Source organism: Chinchilla lanigera, unplaced genomic scaffold (assembly GCF_000276665.1).
Source record: "Chinchilla lanigera isolate Chin_1 unplaced genomic scaffold, ChiLan1.0 scaffold00070, whole genome shotgun sequence".
Lineage (NCBI taxonomy): Eukaryota > Metazoa > Chordata > Mammalia > Rodentia > Chinchillidae > Chinchilla > Chinchilla lanigera.
The window spans coordinates 7,587,967-7,608,833 of record NW_004955471.1 but is presented as its reverse complement, the minus strand read 5'-3'; the positions used below and the strand labels follow the sequence as shown (position 1 = coordinate 7,608,833).

Here is a 20,867-nt window from a genome sequence, read left to right as displayed (position 1 = left end):
AGTTGACATGGACACCAAGGGCTCTGGATGGGGATGGCTAATCCCGCAGCCTTCAGCCCATCGGAGTACCCTTTTATCCTCTTCCTGGGGATGATTTCTTTCGGGGGATGCTAAATAAAGGTGTATCCAAAATATGTGCTTACATTGCATAAGAGGTTTACTTTTCTAACCTCTTTGACTGCCACAGTCATTACTTTGCTTTCCATCACCAAAACCCACGCATCGGTTCCATGGAGGAAGCCCTGGGCATATACTGAATACTATAGTGCTGTCAGCTGCCCCAAACCTGGGAGGAGATAATTCACACGCCAACATCAAAGAGATTGCTACAGACTGAGGCAGGCTTTGCTGCTGCGAAGGCAAACTGTACCATCAGTGTCAAATCACACACACACACACACACACACACACACACACACACACACACACGGGGTGTCCAGCTCTAACTCCAAGCTTTTCTTTTTTTCAGCATCCTGCAAGTTCCTGCCCTTCTCTCCCCTCTCCCTACAGGCCTAGTTCACTACTTCAATTCCCAGCTGAATCGTAACAAAGACAGACGTGCATCCTTCATGGAGCCCAATAGTCAATGACGCACAGGGACGCTAACAAGATGCAAATCCCATTCACGGTGGCTCATGCCCTTTTTATCCCTAGGCAGAGGCTCAGAAAACTTACTCTATTCGGTGGGCTCATAATGTAGCTTCAACACCACTGTAGAATGTGCAAGACTGATTTAAATAAATTGGATGCAGTCAGCAAAAGAGACAGCTCTGTGTTTGTTTAGTCTAAGAGGCTATTTTCATGATCAGGGAGACCTGACCTCATCTTCTTAATTAATGCAAAGCACAAGGATAGCTATCATTTACCCTCTGGTCGTGGCCCTATTTGGGTCATTTTGGGGCAGCCATGGTCACCCCTGAGCTGGCTGAGTGAAAGGCACTGCAGGAAAACAGCCGCACGAGTCTTGGGGGTTGAAATAGCCAGGAAGACACCTTCATTGCCAAAGAAGCAAATGTGAGGTCCAGGGCTGAGCTGATGCCCTCAGAATGTGTTTGTATCTGAAGCCCCAAAGAGGTTCCTCCGGTGGCCCTGGACTTACTTCCCGGTGAGGAAAGACTTTGGGGGAAAGGAGTAGTTGTGAGAGGGGTGCTTGTTACTGCCAAAGGCACCAAAGAGGCTGGAAAGTTTCTTCAAGGCTACTGCTCTGCATTCTACACTTTCGTACTTTCCAGATCGCCACGCTGGGGGCTCTGAACATAATATCTGCTCCATAAATCCTCGGTGGCAGACAGACTGGGGTGTGGGCTTGAAAAAATAGCTTTCCCGCTTTACCCAACTGAGCAGAATAATTGAGAACAAATTGTGTTCTGGGAACTGGGGGTGGGGTGGGCAATAGAGTGGTGGAGCGTGAATTTAACAGGCAGAAGGTCCTTGATATTTTCAGTGAGATCAATGGCTGCATTTAAACAAAATCAACCAACCAAACAAGCAAAATGGCATCGCTGAAAGAACAGGCATCCTGAAACCCAAAACACTCAGTCACCTCCCTGCACCCCAACCGCCTCCACCTTAGCTCCACAAGCCACCCCAGTTCCAGGAGCCAGTGGTCTTATTTCGATTCATATGCTGATATCAAAGTGGAAGGAAGCCTGTATCCACGGCTTCTATCTGAGCACTTCTAAACTCTCCTAAACTAACAAAGATGCTAATAGGTTCAGTGTTTTTGTTTGATTCAAAGTTGTTTTTTTCCTCAGTGCTGGGAATTGAACCCAGGTCCTCACCACAGAGATTCATCACCCGCCAGCCCAAGGGCAGGTTCTAAACACCCAGGGTCAGCGCTTCCTCCCAAATAAACCCCACGTGGAAGTGCAGTAGGCTACGAAAACGGGAAACACTGAAAGTTCTATGCAGAGGATCTTTCTGTTGAACGATTAACATGAGATGCAAAGGCAGGATGTGCAAAAACGATAGTTTTACATGAGAAGAAACTGTCAGGAGTAAACTAAACGAGTTGCCAGAGGAGTCAGTTTCTGAGGTTGAATTTCCACAAAATTCTGACAAATCGTATAAAAGCCGAGTCACTGGCAACCAGCTCAGTGTCATAGATTCATTTACTCCCCTTCCTTTTCTTTCAACCTATGTATCTCAAAAACTGCACTTACCAATTCTTTTTACTGAGACCAAGTCCCATTCATATCAAGGGTTTTTGTGCAGTAAAGATGTGCAGCCCCTGTAGGCTTAACTATGTAATGCATGTAACCTTGTTTCTTTCTTTTTTTTTAAGTTTTATAGTGCTGGGATTGAACTCAGGGCCTTCATACCGAGACACACCCCCAACCCTTTTTCTTTTTCTTTTTGGTACTGGGAATCGAACTCAGGACCTCGTGCTTGCCAGGCAGGTGCTTGTGCCACTGAGCTATATTCCATTTTTTATTTTTGAGACAGGGTTTTTAAATTGCCCAGGCTGAGCTTGAACTTGTGATCCCCCCCGCCTCAGCCTCTCGGAGTGCTGGGATTACAGGCGTGCACCACAGTCCCTGCCTAACAATGTAACTTTTTCACTCCTAGGCTAGACTAACTGCAGAGCACGGAAGCTGCAGATACTGGGGACCAAGTGTAACATTGGTCACAGAGTTTGATAGGATCTCAGTCTCTGCCTCAAGACTTTTAAGATAACATTCTCAGAGAGGCCTCTCACACAGACAGCCTGGAAGGGTTATTCTCAGGAAGCCAAAAGGAAACCATCATGGATCCTGTCTTCATGAGCAGCACCATTTGCACTTCAGTAAAAGTAGAAACAACCCGGCCAGACAAGCAGAAAGCCATGCAAGTCAACATTAACGTGACGATTCGAGGACCCTAGCTCAAGATGTAGGCACCACGTTTATGTTTAACAGCTGCTGTGGCATTTCCAATAGAGGAAGAACTAGACAGAGAAGTTTTGAGGAAAATAAAGGCAGGGATTGGAGAAACATTCTCAGAAAATATGGATAAGGGACATTTTCATCTAAACAAAAGCCTCGCTAATGAAAGGTGACGGTACCCTGGATTCCATGACCCAAAATAGAGTCAAGGTAAGTACGTAAGTGGTATCTCTAGAAAAGAGTGGGAAGAAAAGGAGCTGCGTGGACAAGAACGTGTGCAGGAGGCAGTGAGCACTGCTCTTAACGTTCCCGAACCCAGCCTGGAGCAACACCAGCTTCTCATCTGGAATCCATTCCATTAGTAAAGATGGCCCTGCCTACCCTGGCCAAGTCCATATTTATGCTAAGGGAGGAGGTGGCTGAGTTCTAATCCTTATGTGAACCTAAATTAGAAAGGGAAGGAAATGTAGTACACACACAAAAGGAAAAAATCCATCAAATACTTCACGTCTTTGATTAAAGGTGGCTGCTAAAGCGATCCGAACCATCCCTGCCTCCTCCATTTGCTCTCTGCTTCCTGGCTGCCATGAGGTGAGCAGCTTCCTTTCCACCAGACCCTTCCATCATGCCATGCTGCCTTGGGTAGGACAATGTCCCCTCAGTGCACATGTTAAAATCTCAGTCTCCAGCTTGGCACTGCTTGGAGGTGGTGGGACTTTTAAGAGGTGGGATCCAGTGACAGGTCCTTAGGTCATTTGGGAGCACGTCCTTGAAGAGGATAATAGGACCCAGCTCTTTTCTCCTCACTTCCCAGCCACGAGGCAAACAATGCCCCCACCAACGTGTACAGGCCCAAAGCCCTGGGGCCAACTGACCGTGGACTAAAACCTCCAAAATCACGAGCCGCAATCACCCTTTTCTTTTATGAACTGATTATCTCAGGTTTTGTTACAGCACTGGTAAGCTAATACCGTACATACATGTAAAAATGAAATGTCATTTAGCAGAAACGCTAGCCAGAAAACCACTTTGAAAGGGAAAATTAAGATTAACATTAGTTTTATGGATTGTGCTGAGGTAATATGTCAAGTAGGAAGGGAAGAGACTCAGTCTAAACAAAGGAATATTCCTAGTTCAATCAACCACCCCAATAATCTCATTGCTATGATCTGAACGTATCCCCCAAACCCTCAACTGGGGTCAAAGCTAACTGCCAATGTGGTAGTATTAAGAGGTAGAGCCCTTAGGAAATGTGTAGGTCATGAAGGCTCCAGGCTCAGAGAGGGATTCATGCCCTTATGAAAAGGCCCTTCTGTCCCTCCTGCCAGGCGAGGGCACAGTGCTCAAGGAGCCACACTGAAAGCTAAGAGCATCCGCCACCAGGCTCCAAACCCGCCAGCTCCCTGTTCCTAGGCTTCCCAGCCTTAAGCACCATGAGAACGTCAGAGCCGTTACAGGTGTGCTGGCTTCTCAGTGAGGACAGTTCTGAGAAATGCACGGTGAGATGATTTCGTCACTGTGCGAACATCGTCAGGGTTTACCTCCACGAACACAGACAGCACAGCCTGCTACACCCCAGGGCTAGACGGCACCTTACAGCAGTGTTCCCAGGGAATTTTGCACGCTCAGGGGCATGGTGAACACGAGATTAAATGAAGCACAAGAGAAAAGAATGCAATCAAGAGACTTGGTGAAGGGGCTGGGGATTTAGCTCAGTGGCACAGAGCCTGCCTGGCAAGCGCAAGGTCAGGAGTTTGATTCCCGGTACTGGAAAAAAACAACAACAAAAAACAAACAAAATAAAAGAGACTTGGTGAACATGTGACATCTGAGGCTGTGATGAAACAAAGGACACTGTTTTACAGCAAACGTTTTTTATCATTAGAAAGAAGCCACTCTGAAATAACAATAAAGAGTGTAGTATAATAAATGCATAAGCCAGTAAGATAGTAGCTTATTATATTATCAGGTAATAGGTACTGTGTAAAATTGCATGGGCTACACTTTCACACAGTTGGTGCGGCAGTAGTTTGTTGACACTGCATCACCACACACATGTGAGCAGTGCATTATGATATGAACTAGGCTGCCTTTGGTGTCAACGGTGACGGGAATTTTCAGCCCCCTGATACTCTGAGGGGACCACCTGCGTACCTGAGGCGCAACACTGATGGGAAATCAGCGTGCAGTGCATGAGTGTATCTATAAATCACCCAGGCTCAGGGTTTTGTATGGCAGCCCAAATGCACTCATCGCGAGATGTTTTAGGTGAGAACTGAAGGAAGAACAGGGAAGCATGCCTCCCTTTATGTCATTAGAGGAGGTGCAAGCTGCCTGCTTACGCTGCAGCCCCTTTGGTCCTCTGCAGGAGTGGAATGAAAGTGTACACCGATTACAGCCAGAATCCAGGGACTGGGAAACAGAACAGGGATAAAAAATTAATTTTGCATTCAATAGTCAGAACCAGAAAATAAATGCTAACAATATTTTAAGACAACTGGGAAATTGACAAGAAATTAGAGGGCAAGCTTAGTTTCTTGTACTGTTTGCTTGAAATGATGGTGATCTGACCCTCCCTGGCTCATTGCTCAGCCCCAGATGCTCCTACGGCTCCAGGGATGACTATGCAGTGGGAGTGTCAGGCTGCAACACAGAACCATACACAGATTCAAGACTGAATACTGAGGAAGAACACATTAGAAAGCCGAGTCGGAAAGAGAACAATTCTCTGGGCATAAGTCTGCAGTCCAGCTGCTTGAGACTGAGGCAGGAGGATCCCCTAAGTCTGGGAGTTCAAGGCTAGCTAGGCAGAGCCTTTTCTAATTAAAGAAAGACAAACAAATAAAAAAGATATGTTGGTATCTGGTGGCAGAGAACAGAAGAAGGGCCCTGTAAGGAGGTCAGTACTAAAGTGGAATTTATTTTTGGTCATTCCTCTAGATATTAACTGAAGGACCAGAAAGGAAACAATTCTGCAATTGTCAGTTTATAAACAAAGCACAACACAATAATAACAAGCAAAGAGGCCTTTTTAGAACTATACTTCTTTGGACTATGGTGACTTAATGTATGTTTAAACAAAAATGAAAGTGTTTCTTTTGAACTCTTTTATTCCACATTTGGAGGAAATATGGCAATTAAGTTGTTCTATTACTCTTTGTAACAGATTTCAGTGTGTGTCTCTGACTTCCAAAGGGCTGTATTTGGTATGTAGAGGCTTATTTTGGGGTGAGGCGCTGGGGTCCAGGCTGATTTGGGACACCTGGGTCCAGCTGTCTTTCTGCTTCAGCCTCGTCAGTAGCCAGGACTACAGGTGTGTCACCGTGCCTGATCAGTAGGAGCTTCTTTTTGTTTTGTTTTTAAGTAAACTTTCTTTTTGGTGGAGTGCTGAAGATGGAACCCAGGGCGTCTCCCACTCTAGGCCTTGTTATACCACTGGACTCCACTCCCCCAGCCTAACAAGTAAACTCTGAATAAATGTAAGGTACAAACACAAAAGCACACTGATCCTAAGGCACCTGAAAGTGACAACAGGGAAAATACCATCCAATTGAGAAATAGAGCCCAGTGCAGCGGCACATCTGTATTTCCAGCTGCTCAAGAAGCTGAGGCAGGAGGATGACAAATGGAGATCGGTCTGGGCAAAATAGAAGCAAAAAGGCCAGGGATGTAGCTCAGCACTCCCTGAGCCCAGGTCCTAGTTATGAGGAAGGAGAAGGATGTTATTAACACTGCAGATTCCGTCTCCCAAGAGTGGCTTTGAGCTAGATATATTTTTTCATGGAAATACTATTGAAAGTACTCAGATTAACCCACTGTTATGGTTTGTGTCTGGGTGTCCCCCCAAAGCCTCATTCGGTGGTCACGGGGCAGGCTTTTAGAGTTTGATTGATTATGGGTGTGAGAGCCATACCCGCCCTGGGGTGGACAGTTTGCATATGTAAGGGAGAGGAAGAGGGTGCTTCTGGCCATTCCCTCCCTTGTGTGTGTTTGTTGCTTTTGCTGTCTTCCGCCGTCATGAGCTGCAGCCCTCTGCCATGTGCCACTCTGCCTTATAATCTGCCAAGTAAGGACTGAAACCTCCACAAACTGTAAGTGAAATAAACCTTTCCTTACTTAATTTTGGGCGTCAGGTATTTTGTCCCAGCAACGAGAGAAAAGTAACCAAGACACCCACAAAGGCCAAAACCTATACTTGGACTATGGCAAAATAGTACCACATCAACGGCGATCTTTTCAAAGGGAAATACTTTTCACTTCCAACAGTGGTGCAAGGGTGGGGACTCAAGGGACCCATCCTCCTTGAACCTTAAGAGCCCCTCCCACTGCAGGGACTGTGGGTGGGGCAGGCATGGAGGGAAGACTCCGCTAGGGTGCCAGGGCAGGTGGTGGTTCTATATCTGTGAGGTTCTTGGATAAACCAACCCTGGTTTCCATGGGTCAGGAGGAACAATTTTCAGAGACGAGGTTTCCCAGATGGCTTTGAACTCTAGGGCTCAAGGAACCTTCCTGTCTCAGCCTCCTCTGACTAGCTGGGACTATAGATACGTGCCACTGTGCTAAGCTTAGTTTGAATGTTTTTTGGAACTGCATCTGTACTGAACATGTGCAGACTTATTTCCCTGTCTCCTGTATTAGTTACTTCTCTCGTCACTGAGACACAATACCTGATACCCACAGCTATAAGCTGTAAAGGTTTATTTTGGCTGACAGTTTGTAGATGTTTCACTCCACAGTCAGCTGGCTCCAAGGAAGGGTGGAGTGGCAAAGGGGCCTGGCGGAGGACAGACAGCTCAGTGTGGCAGCCGGAAGCAGAGAGATCAGGGGTAGGGAGGGACACAGACCTTCTGGGGCCCAAACGGGGCCGTGGACACAGCTAGACAAGATTCCATTCTGCACTAATCTGCAGGTGGAGGAGCAGCTGTGGAAAGCCCAAGGGTACGGACATGGTTCTCTGGTAGCCCCAATTCCTGGACAGGATGAGGGCCAGCGGGGGTGCTACTGTGTGTCACCGTGGACAGCAGTGGGGAGGGCAGCGCCCTCCTGCCCCGTCTCCCAGCCTCTCCCAGCCATCCAGCGACAGCTGGGACAATGGCACCCCTTGGTTTATGGCCATGCGGAGTGTGGGAAGAGAGCTGCTTCTTTTTCAGGTCTTACACTATCTTTCCTTGTCACAGATCCAACACAGATTCAGGATTTCTAGGGTCACTGCTGCCTTATAGGGGTCTTCCCATTTTCTTTTGGTAATGGGCCAGAATTAATGAATATTGATGCTGCATCCCCAGTGTGTCCAGAGACAGAAGAGCTACCCAAGTCCAGGGCACACGGAAAGGCCCACATTTCTAAGAAATCACCGCTTGCTGTTGTATTGATTAAAAAGGCCCTTGAGAAAATAGAATCTTCTAGGGCAGAGTGCAGGTCAGGACTCACATGTTCCCAGAGCTCTTGTTCTTGTCCCTTAGTCCCTTAGAAGAACCCTACTGCCAGGAAAATATCAAAAGGAGTGGGCTGTCCAGGGCATTCGGGAAATGCAGTTATCGCTCAGTCACCTGTGAAGTACTTGGGGACCCAGGGAGCGAGACGATCTCGGAGGGGACAGACAGAGGTAACTTGTCACTATTGGACTTGAAGGCCCTCCAAAGAGGCTGTCCCATCCATCACCTCATTCCCTGAAATTTGTTATCAGAGGTCAACCATGGACTGAAGATATCAAATGGAACAACTCAGAAATTAACCAAGTAACTGTTATTACTGTATATTGTTATAGCTATTCTCTTTTTACTAGTTATTGTTGTTCTTTTTTTAACTGTGCCTAATTTATATATTAAACTTTATCATAGGTAGGTACAGGAAAAAATCATAGTATAGAATTCAGTACTATTGGCTGTTTCAGACATCCCTGGGAAGAGGGTATCTTAGAACATATCCTGCAAGAATAAGAAAGGCTACTATGTTCAAAATTAGGTCACCCCAGTTGCAACGAGGAATATCTTGGGGAACTATGTAGTCTTGAATCTATCTTGGGGATCATGTGACTGCTCTTTAGGATACATGGTTCCAAGGGTAAGGTACAGCTTCCAAGTTCAGTTTAAACCCTACATTTAGGGATTTAGCTCAGGGGTAGAGTGCTTGCCTAGTGTGCACAGAGTCCTGGGTTAGATCCTACCATGAGATAGAGAGAGACAGACAGACAGACAGAGACAGAGACAAGGAGAGACAGAGACACAGAGACAGAGAGACAGAGACATACAGACAGAGACATACAGACAGAGACAGAGAGACAGACAGGGAGAGACAGAAAGAGACAGGGACAGAGAGAGACAGTGGGAGGGAAGGAGGGAGAGAGAGGAGGAGGAGAAGCCCTTTCCCATGAAAACTCCTGTGCTGCAGGCCCCTGGTAGGATCTGCGACAGGATATATTTAGCTCTTTAACCTATCAAAGATCTCACATAGGGAACAGCCCCACTGGTTTACAACCCTAATTTGAGGTGTTAACAGATTCCGACATCCGCCTCTCACACCCTTCACAGGGGACAGATCTCATCTTTCCAGCGGCTTCAGAGACTGGTGTCAAGAGGCAGCTCGGATGTTTGTGAAGTTAGAGATCGGCCCTTGGCTCCCGCGGTTTCTAAAGTCAACAGTTTGCAGAGTTCCACCGCAGTTCCGCAGTTCCGTTTGCATGAGAGCTGCAGCATGTGGAGTGAGCAGTTCCCTCAGACCTGCATGCTGAGGACAGCGCTCAAAAGCACAGTCAAGAGTGAGCAAAGAAGGGGCTGGGGATTTAGCTCAGCGGCACAGCGCCTGCCTGGCAAGTGTGAGGTCGTGAGTTTGATTCCTGGTACCGGAAAACAAACAAACAAACAAACAAAAGAGGGAGCAAAGCAGCAAATACACCTGGTAGCTCCAGACCTACATGGGAGGAAATGCTGTCCTTGAAAGCTGGTGAGACTGGAGGTGTGACGGGGACCCTGTTCCCAGCAGGTGGCTTAGGTGAAGTGATGCCAATCGAAATGACTGCCAGGGGCTCCCCAGGGACTGAACCCCAGGCTGGGTTTCTGACTCACCTTCCATCTTTCTTTGGAGCATCTCTCCAACATCCCTGGATGACAACTTAGCATGCTTACCGAACGTGGGTTAGGCTGAGAGGGCCTCATTTAAAAATGTAAAAATGCAAGAGGTTGTGAACCCAAGCGCAGCTGATTTTCCCTCCATTGCCACACTCAGGAAGCGCAGGCCCCGGGGACACAAAGGGAGCCCGGCTCTCGGGCCCAGTGCCTCAGACCCTTGGCTGCAAGGTCTCCACTTTCCTAGTGTTTTCCACAAAGTGGGACTGGGGAAGACATGATTCCGCTCTCATCAGATCTGAGAAAGAAGGGATTGGTGCTGGACCTTCTCAACGGACACACTTCAGCCTGTGACGTGGTTTTGAGGGGGGCTCCTCTGCCCTAGGTTGGCTCGCGGCTCCAGAGCAAGCCATGCTTTTGTACCCCAGCCTTGGAATGGCCTCTGCACAGGCTCTCCGGAGCGACATCCAGAAACAGCACCCGGGGATGGGGCTCATCTGGGAAAGGAAAGGGAGGGGTCCGGGGCAAGCACCGCGGAAGGCTTCTGTGTTCCTTTTCCCATCCCCCCAAAGCCCGATAAGACCGACCCCAGCTTTCCAGCTCCAGGAAGGGACAGCGAGGACTGGAGAGTGTCTGGAACTTGCCCAGGGTCACCAGCATCACAGGCGCCCCCACACCTGAGACTTCAGTTCAGCTCCGCCAGGGCCATGCTCTGGGCTCGGTCTGTCTATGAGATACTGTCCTTGTCCTAAAATGCATCATAAAACTTTTAGATTCGCAACAATGCTGATAAGTGGGTAAACAACTTGAGAATGAACTCCTGAGAAAATAAGGAGCATATTTTTCAAATTGCACATCTGACTTCGCTATTACTCTTTCATCCACTTGTTTATTTTAGTGGCGCTAAGATGGAACCCGAATCCTCATGTGTGCCAATCAGGCCCTGCTACCTATGACTCTCCAACGAACCTTCGACAGAGGGATGAGGGAGTAGGATGGACTTTGGAGGTCTGTTATGGTTTGTGTCTGGATGTCCCCCAAAGCCTCATGCAGTCATGGGGCGGGCTTCCAGGGTTTATGACTGATTCATGGGAGTGAATGTTACACCCAACCTGGGGCAGAGAGTTTGCGTACAATGTAAGGGAGGGAAAGAGCCTTGCTCTCTGCCACTCCCTCCCTTTTGCTCTTGCTGCTCTTGCTATCTACTGTGGCCATGAACTGTTGCCCTCTGCCATGTGCCACGCTGCCTTGGAGCCAGCAGAGTATGGCCTGAAACCTCCACAAACTGTGAGCTAAACAAACCTCTCCTTCCTTCATTTTGGGCATTGGGTATTTTGTCTCAGCAATGACAGAAAAGTAACCAAGACAAGGTTTGACCTTATGGGCAGAACAGAAACTGGTGGCCTTCGGGACATTTTACTCAAAGTCCCCCAGCGGCCAGGGCAGGGTGCAAACCAAGTGCCAGCTGCTGTTCTGCCCACTACATCGCATCCTCACGCTGCTTCTTTCCTCCCAAAATTGCAGTCAGCCGGAAGTACATTCAGCAAAGCTGCTCAGCGTTTGGGGATGGTAGGAGTCAAGTGTTTCGGGCTGAGCATCATGTAAAAGCACCTTCACTCGTGTCCACACGCAAGCTTCCCAGTGGTCAGGGAACTAGGCTGGTGTCCTCCCAATTTAGTGTACAACTGTGCAAGTTAGGGAGCACGGGGACTCGCTCACCGTTACCCCAGTGGAACAGCAAAGTCTGTCAGAATCAAAGCTCTCTTGCTGCCCTCTCTGCCCACCAGCACTGAGCCCCAAAGACCTCCCCTCAGTGGACCATCCCTAAGATATCTGCCTTATGTCACAGGTAAGGGGACTGGGACACAGAGATCTGGAAGTGCGAATCCGTATTTGGTCTAGTCCCTTCTGTTTCCCGGTGTCTGTTTCCTGAAACCCTTGGAATCTGCAAAGTGATGAAGTGTATGCTAATAAGAACACTAACGATGTGGGGCTTGTGAACAGACTTGGAGGGGGTCTTGTTGCCAGGGGAACCAGCCACCTGATTAGCAGGCTGGCGCCTTCAGCCCCGCCTCCCCACCTCCAGGTGGCAGAGCAGCGCGGGAGACGAACCTGATCACCACCGGCAATTTCATCCATTGTGCCGATGCCTCCCGAGAAACCCAACAAGACCTTATTTGGTGTTCACACGAGGGGCTCGTGGGGGTACACCTGGAGGGGGTGGGGAGGCCCCGGGATACCCCCCCACCTCATCCTCTGCTGCTCTTCATCTGGTTGATCATTTATATCTTTGGTAACATCCTTTACAATGAACCAGTAGACATAGTTGTTTCCCCGAGTTCCTCCAGCCGCTCTCATAACTGACTGAACCCAAGGAGCAGGTCGTGGGAACAAAGTAGATACAGCCGCACAGCTAGTAATTGAGCCCCTTCCCACCCCACCCACGTGGTTGGGACCTCTGAGTCACAGCCGGTAGGCAGAAGCGCAGGCGACAACCTGGGCTCGTCCGGCAGCTGGGGTGGGGGCAGACTTGCAGACGAAGCCTTTAATCTGGGGGGTGCACCCGCCCTCTCCCATGGCACCTCCACGTGGCCTGTGTGACAACGTCAGCAGTGCCTCCGGCCACCACTCCAGGAGCCCTGGGCCACACATAGGAACCTTGGGTTTTCATACAATGGGCACAAATGTTCCTGGTGCTTTGGGTTAAATTCACTTGAAAAATAACCTTTATATTCTTTATATTCTAATTCTTGCAGGAGCCACATAAACAGTTTTCAATACGGCATCACGAGATGAAAGCTAACACGTTCCAGGGATCTGGAGAGGTGGGGAGATTTAAAATGCATCGGTATACTAATATCCAGGGGTTCGCCTTTGGCTTTATCTAAACTTCAGCCTCACCTCTGTGGTTTATCACACACAGACCTGGAGATCATAGACTCTGCCCCGTGAGGGGCATCGGTCGGGCAAGGGCAAAATTCTCCCATTAAAGCTGCCCTTGGTGATTCTTCTGTGATTCTACAGCAAGTCTCAGGGTTTTAGAGTGCAGTCCAAGATGCTGAATTCAGGCCCCAGGCCCACTACTTAACAGCTGCCGACCGAGCTCAGACACCTCGTTTTCCTGCAGGCCTCCAACTCGCTCCACCCCCACCGCAGGTCCCCCAGGATGCTCTCCTCACTTGGGTAGTCAAGGACAAATGCCCTATTTGCCTGGGGCCATTTCTTCATTCCAGAACCCCACGCAGATGGCCATGGTGTCCTTTGCAGGTTTATTGGGCAGTAAAACTTTACAGCAGCCCCAAACTGTTCCCACATTACTTATCGGATCTATTTATGACAGTCAAGACCAGTATGCTTTGCCCTTTGAAAATGCTAGCAGATACTACAGCCTTCAGACGGGGCTGACCGAGCCACACCAGCGATCAGCTGGTACACGGAAACCCCCAAGGCAGCCGGACTGACCCGGCACAGCAGGGTCAGGAAAGAAACTGCATTTGAGACAACATCCCTGAACCAGCCTCGCAAGCTGCCACATCCATGTTACTTTGGGGTCAAATCTGGATGCAAGTCTCCCCCAGTGTTTTGCGTTTTGGCTCCTTACTTGCGCGAGTCGACAGGGTTCATTGCGAGTTCTGATAGCAAATCCCAGCGAACTGGTCCTTTGCAGGCCAAAAGGAAAACCAGGAAAAAGCTAGCAACGCAATCCCAATTTATTTCTCCCAGCGTCCGGAATTAACCCAGCTAGCCTAGGAAAAAGAATCAGCAACCACCTAGCAGCGTTCTTACCAGAGGTCCATAGCGGCCGCTCCAGAGCATCAGACCGGCTCCAAACTGCGGGTGGGGTACCTGGCTCCCTGCGGCCCTCACACAATTGAGCTCATTATAGTCATCTGCTGAGTTAAAGGGTGGCCCTTACAGGAACACCAACAGCTCGTCGGTGCAGGCCAAGGAGGCGGGGCTGCGGGGTTGGGGCACAATGGCAGCCAATGACCAGCCTTTCTGGGCTGTTTGCTTAAGATATTGGGTTTCGCCCTGAAGCGGAGGAGACGGAAGTTTGGAACATTGAATAGGACGGGCCACTGCCTTTGTGCGTTTGGTTTGTAACTGTGGCTCCCTTTTTTTGAGCCAGTTCTTGCAGGGCGAGGGGAACCACCCTCAATTGCCTCTAAAAGCGGAGTCTTCCTTAGAAATTCAGATTCCTGTTTCTGACTACAGGGCACGTGCCCAGAAGCACTTGTGACTTCTGAGGCCCCATTCTGCCTGCAGTCCTGCCCACCTTGCTTCCTCACCTTTCTCTTTGCCAGCAGCATTGAGCAGGCGTCAGAAACACGGCTCATACATGGCCTTTACCATGGCGCCCATGTCCGAGTTTTCCGTTTCCAAGTCCCCAGAAGAAAGCTTTTGATACATGACCTCATCTGGTGGGCATCTAGCATTGGCACTGCCTGAGCTCCGTGCCACAGAAAGCTCGTTTGCCACAATAGGGCAGGGACAAGACCCACGTGGACCCCTTTATCCTCCCATATCTTCAGTATCTTCATCAGTGGATGGAAGCCAGGCCATCTTCCCCCAGGCAAAGCACCCAGTGAGGGGCAGGACACGGCTCTGGGAGAAACTGTTCTACCGTCAAGGGCTGAAGAGTCGCTAATGCTTTCCTTGGTAGAACTTGAAGGGACTCAAGCCTTAAATTAACCCTTCTTGAGCTAACTGGTACTTCGCTCCGGGCAGAGCTTCGAGTTGGATCCTAGAGCAGGCAGCAGGTTACTGTGAGTGTCCCCAAGGGGTCTTCAGGCCCCCAGCATCACGCACAAGAACCTTGGAAGAAGGAGACAGTTCACAGAGCCTGGCTTCCGGCCCTGAGAGATGAGCTGGGGAGCCAGTTGCTCTTCCTCCTCCAGGGAAATGCGGGCAGACCTGCAGATGTGGGAAAGAAGGTCTGCAGAGACAGCTCTCCTCTGCCTCCTCCGTGCAGCACTCACACAGTTTCCAGGACCTTCCTGAGAGTCTGGGTGGGACTGGTAACATCTTGCGCTGCTTATGGCACAGGTGTGATAAACCTTTTCTCTGCTTGTCCACAAAACAGAGCAGGTGAGGGCTTTGTCCAGGGTTCTTTCCTGAAGTCACTCCCACCTTCCAGGCTGCTTCACCCCATCCTCTGCGGCTTGGGCCCCTTCCTAAAGGATTTTGGTGGTCACAAAAAGGTCCTGGCTCCGCACTATGGAATCCAGAAGTTCTGGCAAGCATTTCACAAATCCAGCCCTTGTAGTTTTCTCTTCTGGGACAAACCTTCTGGGCAAGCACAGTCCAAGCCCATCCATCCCAGCCTGTAGGGGCTGTAGGTGCAGGAGGCAGGTGGAAGGCCAGGCTGCCATGGCCTGCAGGGGTCGCTGTCCCCAGGGAGGGCCTCCAGGAGCAGCAACGGGCAGGGCTGGTGGGAAGCTCTCCCATGGCAGGAACTGCCTTAGCAGGCTGTGTCCTGACAGTCCCAGGAGTCTGGCTGGGGCTTGATGGACGTCCTGAGGAGTCAGAGCTGGACCATTGGTGAGGTGCTTGAGCTCCACAGAAACAGGCAGAAATGCCAGGCTCTGGGTTCTCTTACTGGGTGGGGTAGAGCTAGGTGGTCCTTTTGAAAATTTCTTTGTCTTTTTTGCAGTACTGGAGATTGAACCCGGGGCCTCACACATGCTAGGTATTGTTCTGCCACTGAGCCTATCCTTTTTCTTATTTTTACTTTTGAGACAGGGTCTTGCTAAGTTGCCCCAACTGGGATGGAATTTATAATCCTCCCATCTCAGCCTTCCAAGAGCTGGGATTATGGGTGTGTGCCACCACACCTGGCAAACTATTTTCATTTATAATTGACACAGTAACTGTATGCATATTTATGAGGCGAAGTGTGATATTCTTACGTATGTTTAGTGTATAATGATTAAATCAAGGTAACTGGCATTTCTATCACCTCAAACATTTGTCATTTCCTTGTGGTGAGAACATTCAAAATTTTATCTTCCAGCTATTTTGAAACATACAACACATTGTTGTTAGCTGTAATCACTCTATTATGTAATAGAACTAGAATTTATTCCTCTAATATAACTATAACTGTATGGCAAATGACAGGATTTTATTCTGTTTCATGCCTGAATAGTATTCCACTGCATATACATATACATATGTGTATATGTACATGTACACATTTTGTTTACCCAATCATCCTTTAATGGACACAGGTTATTTTCATATCTTGCTTATTTTGAATAGGACTGTAAAGAACATGGAAGTACAGACATCTCCTCAACATATTCATTTCATTTCCTATGTAAACCTAGGTCATACGGTAGTTCTAATTTTTATTTTTTGAGGAATCTCCATACTGTTTTACATAATGCTGTACTAATTTACATTTCTGCCAGTAGTGTATAAGAGTTTCCCTTTTTGTACAACCTCACCAGCATTGGTTATTTTTATTTCCTTTGTGATAACGATCATTCTAATTGAGTGGGGTGATATTTTATTGTGGTTCTGTTTGGGATTTCCCTGATAATTAGTGCTGCTGAGAATTTTTTATATACCATTGGCCATTTGTATGCCTTCTTTTGAGAAATGTCTGTTGTCCATTTTATAAAATTTTGCTACTGAGTTTTCTGAGTTCCTTAAATATTCTGGCTATTAACCCCTTGCCTAATGTATAGCGGGGCAAACATTTTCTCCCTTTCTGTAGGATGTCTCTTCAGTCTGTTTACTGTATCCTGCAGTGTGCAGAAGTGTGGAGGACCACCTGGAGGACTCTCCTTGAAAGAAGAACAGTTGTCTCCATTTTGGCTAAAGCTCGTCCTATTTCCATGTATTGATATGTGCAGAGCTGGCTGAGCTTTCTCTTTATCCCCTCAGTTGACTTTAAGCAATGCAAATGGGTCTAGCAGAGGTGCTGATGTGTAGTCTTTAAAGCAATGCCACACGTCAGTGATGCCCCGCCTATAGCTCCCAAGTAATCTGTGTGAGCTAGGCTGAGAAATGCCCTTCTGTCAGCTGAGAATGAACTTCGAGAAAAGAGGCTATGACTTCTCAGGGCTTGAAAATTACATGTCAAAACTGAAGAACAGAATCCAGAACATTAGCTACTGCCCCAATCTGTGATATGCAGATTATTCTTTCTGTGTATCTCTCTCTGCATATGGCAGAGGTGATTGCAGGCCTTTTACCTAACCCAGCTCACAGCACTCACTCTCACAGTCACTCATCCTTGAGCTACGCCCCTCTTCACTAATTAATAAAACCTGAGTTTGGCCTTGGGTCGAGGCCTTTGTTCCAGTTAGCCATTATTCTGACTGGATTTCGGACCCCTGGGCTCCCCATAACAACAAATACACCTTAGTGTTTTTATTCCCGTCATGCATTGCACTGGAAGTGATAGGTTGGAATTAACTTATTAGAATTCCAGTGGGATTATAAATGGGATTACAATTGTGGACTTTTCTGGACTGCGATGAGGTCTAGAAGGGCTTTCTATACAGAAGCTTTTAGGACATAACCCCATTTATCTATTTTTGTTTTTGTTGCCTATACTTTTGATGTCATCTCCCCAAAATCCTCATGCACTCAAGGTCATGTTTTCTTCTAATGGCACCTTCATTTCAAATCTTATAGTTAAGTCTTTATTCCATTTTGAGTTTACTTTTATAACTGGTAAGAGAAGGGGGATCTAGTTTCACTGTTATGCATGTAGATATGGGTTTTTTCCCAGAAGCATTAGTCAAAGAGACTGTATTAGTCAGCTTTTCACTGGCACCAAATGCCTGACACACACAACTTCAAGGAGGAAGGGTTTATTTTTGTTTATGGTTTCAAAGAATTCAGTCCATGGTCAGCTGGTTCCAGGGCAGGAATATTATGGCAGAAAGGGATGTTAGGGCAAAGCTGCTTAGTTTATGGCAAACAGAAAATAGAGCCGGGGGTAGGGTACCAGAGTAGAAGGAGCCAAAAACCAGACACAGACCTCAAGGTCAGTCTCCAAGACTCAATAGACGTGTGCTTTCCTAATCCCTTAGGCAATTCCCAAGCCAATCAAGTTGACACCTAAGCTTAATTGTCACATACTACTCCTTCTCAACTTGACACCTAATCCATAGAGCATAACACTGGGTTACAATAACCCATCCCATAATTTTCTACTGTAAATTTGTACTTTAGCGTAATAGTAGCCACCTGTGTTTCTCAGTAGCTGCACCTAGTGAAGGAATCTTTCTCTTTACCCACTTGGTATGACTCATGGGAAAGTGTGTGCACATGTGCAGAAGTGTCAAACATGGATTTTACCTGACATGTTTACGTTTACCTGAGCATCATGATGGGGGAAATATATCTGCACTATTCTTCTGCTATGTAACATGTACTTTGCCATAATGGAATGTGGTTTTTAAATTTTTTTTCTGATAGAATTTGCCCAATTTAGTACAATGGCACATGAAAAACAAGATTTGTAAGTTTTGGGGGAGGTCAAAAATGAATCATCAGATTGTTTATGCATAAATGATGAAGATGATAATGACTTTGATATTGATCATGTGAACCAAAGTTCCCATGATAGTGAAATGGAGCAAGAATTGACCAACACAGAAACAGGGAGTGAAGACCTCTTTGATTCAGATGATGAAGAAAAAGGCAATGTGAGTATATATTTGACTAGTCAAAATGGTACCAAATGGTCACACAACCAAATGGAATGATCCAATGTTAGAAATAGGTCCAAAAATATAGTGAGGATCTTGGCAGGGATGAAACCTATTGGACTTAATGCTAGCACTGCCATTCAATGTTGGAAATTGTTTGTAATGGACAAAATGTTATAAGGTGTTGTGAAATACACAGATGCTGAAAAGCAAGTAAAATGTTCTATATGCCCCAATAGCCACACTCAAAAAGTATTTATTATGACACCTCACTAGCTGAACTGAAAGCATTCATAGGTCTGCTATACTTAGCAGGGCTTTCTCATGGTCATCACAGGAATATAAAAGGCTTATGGAAAAGTGATGGATGTGAGCTTGAGGTTTATAGAATAATGATGACACTGAGAACATTTGGTTTCCTTCAAAATTCCTAAGATTTGATGACAAAACCACCCACCAAGAAAGAAGAAGAACTGATAATCTGGCTGCTATCTGCTCACTGTTGGAGAGATTTGTGGGTGACTGTCAAATAATTTACATACCATCTGAATACATGACTATTGATGAACATCTTGCAGCATTTCATGGTCACTATAGCTTCAGGCACTATACTCCCATAAGAACTTTCCAGTATGACATAAAAATTTATGCCCTTGTAGATGGAAGACTTATTATGCTTTCAATTTAGAAATTTATCCTGGAACTCAGCCACCAGGTCCTTATTCCTTTAGTAATCAACAAAATGATGTTGTGAACAGACTTTTTGCTTCCACTCCCAACCTAATCACAATGTGACATTCAACAATTGGTTTACAAGTTTTCAGTTGATTTTACATTTGCTAACAGAACACAAACTGACAGTGCAGGAACTATATGCAGGAACAAAGCAGAAAATGCAAATGAAATGTTGCAGTTTCAAAACAGAGAATTATATAGTACAATCTTTGGATTTCAGAAAGATATAACCCTGATCTCAAATATGGCAAAAGGGGGCTGGGGATTTAGCTCAGCGGCAAAAAGCGCCTGCCTTGCATGCGCAAGGCCGTGAGTTCGGTTCCTGGTACCGGAGAAAAACCAAAAAAAAAAAAAAATTGAATTCAAATATGGCAAAGAAAAACAAACTGGTACAGCTAATGTAAATAAAACACCATGAGTGAAATATTAATGTGGAAATCTCAACAAAATGGAAGCCTGAGATGGAAACTTTCTACAGTAAAATCAAAGGTGGACTAGATGTTGTTGATGGGTTATGTAGAAACTAAGATGTCACTTGAAACACAAAGAGTGTGTCAGTGGTTGTGTTTTACTATATCCTAAACATTCGTGACATAAATAGTTTGATAGTTTACAAAGAAAATAACAAATGCAAAATATCATGGAAAATTTTTTTTAGATTGGGACTGGAGCTCATAAGAGATCATTCATAGCAGAGGAAAAACAAAATGCTTCTGCCCAAGGAACTATGCAAAGAAATTGTGGAGCACACTGGTGAGCTGACAGGTGAACAGGAAGGCACAGCATCACAAAGATCCACTATAACAACAGGAAAACCAAAAAAGTGTGAAGTGTATCCTACAAGAAAGGACAAGAAAACAAAATTTATGTGCTATCAGTGTAAGTGCTACTTGTGTATGGAATATACAATTTTGATGTGTGAAAAGTGCCTTGGGTGTGACAGTTGAAGCAAATATTATTTCTGTGGTAGACTTTTATTTGTATTTACATTGAAATTCACATAGGTTTTTATTTCTTATGTTGTCTTTCAGGTTTTGTAAGTAGGTAAATAGCTGATGTGAAAATGTTGATGTCTACTCTAAATACTCATTACATATTTGATATTTTATTTTATTGCTATCTGATTTTCCTGCTAAGTGCAAATTGTACAATATAGTAAGAAGCTCCTGACAAAACAGGAAGACAAGAGAAATGACAAAAACACCCTGCCACACAGGAAAGAAAGTAAGTACATGTGCCATTAGTGAAAGCAAGACCTGTTCATGGAGCATGCAGCTGTCATGTGTGTAGACTTTGTGTGTGACAACTGAAGTAAAGATTATTTCTATTGTAGTAATAATCCACTATGGTAGTATAGTGGACTGACAGCTGGTGGTCAGTTTATAACCCCCAGCTGAACTGAATAAGCATGGTGCTGGGGATTGTTGCCAGCAGCATAAGAAGCAGAACTGGAGACGGAGAAGGCTGTTGGAGCAGAGAAAGGCTGTTGGAGCTGGTGGAAGCTGTGAGGAGCTGTTGGTTGTTTTGGAGGAGCT

At 46.5% G+C, this 20,867-nt stretch overlaps 1 protein-coding gene across 8 annotated transcripts in view; it reads right to left on the bottom strand.

Annotated features, from left to right (window-relative positions):
- Trim2 (tripartite motif containing 2) overlaps positions 1 to 20,867 on the bottom strand; it is a 174,542-nt gene that overhangs the window by 89,603 nt on the left and 64,072 nt on the right. For 2 of the 8 annotated variants that reach the window (XM_013522895.1, XM_013522896.1), the window contains exons 1-2: positions 13,715 to 13,864; positions 10,516 to 10,676 (exon numbers count right to left, since the gene is read on the bottom strand). The exons of 4 other annotated variants lie outside the window; for them this stretch is intronic. Coding sequence is in view for 2 of the 4 variants with exons in the window: in XM_005400911.2 (XP_005400968.1) it covers positions 13,715 to 13,744 (30 nt within the window). In the remaining 2 variants the exon portion in view is untranslated. Of the gene's footprint in view, positions 1 to 10,515; positions 10,677 to 13,714; positions 13,869 to 20,867 lie in introns of those variants that run through there. 2 more of the 8 variants (XM_005400911.2, XM_005400912.2) reach the window with 1 other exon arrangement.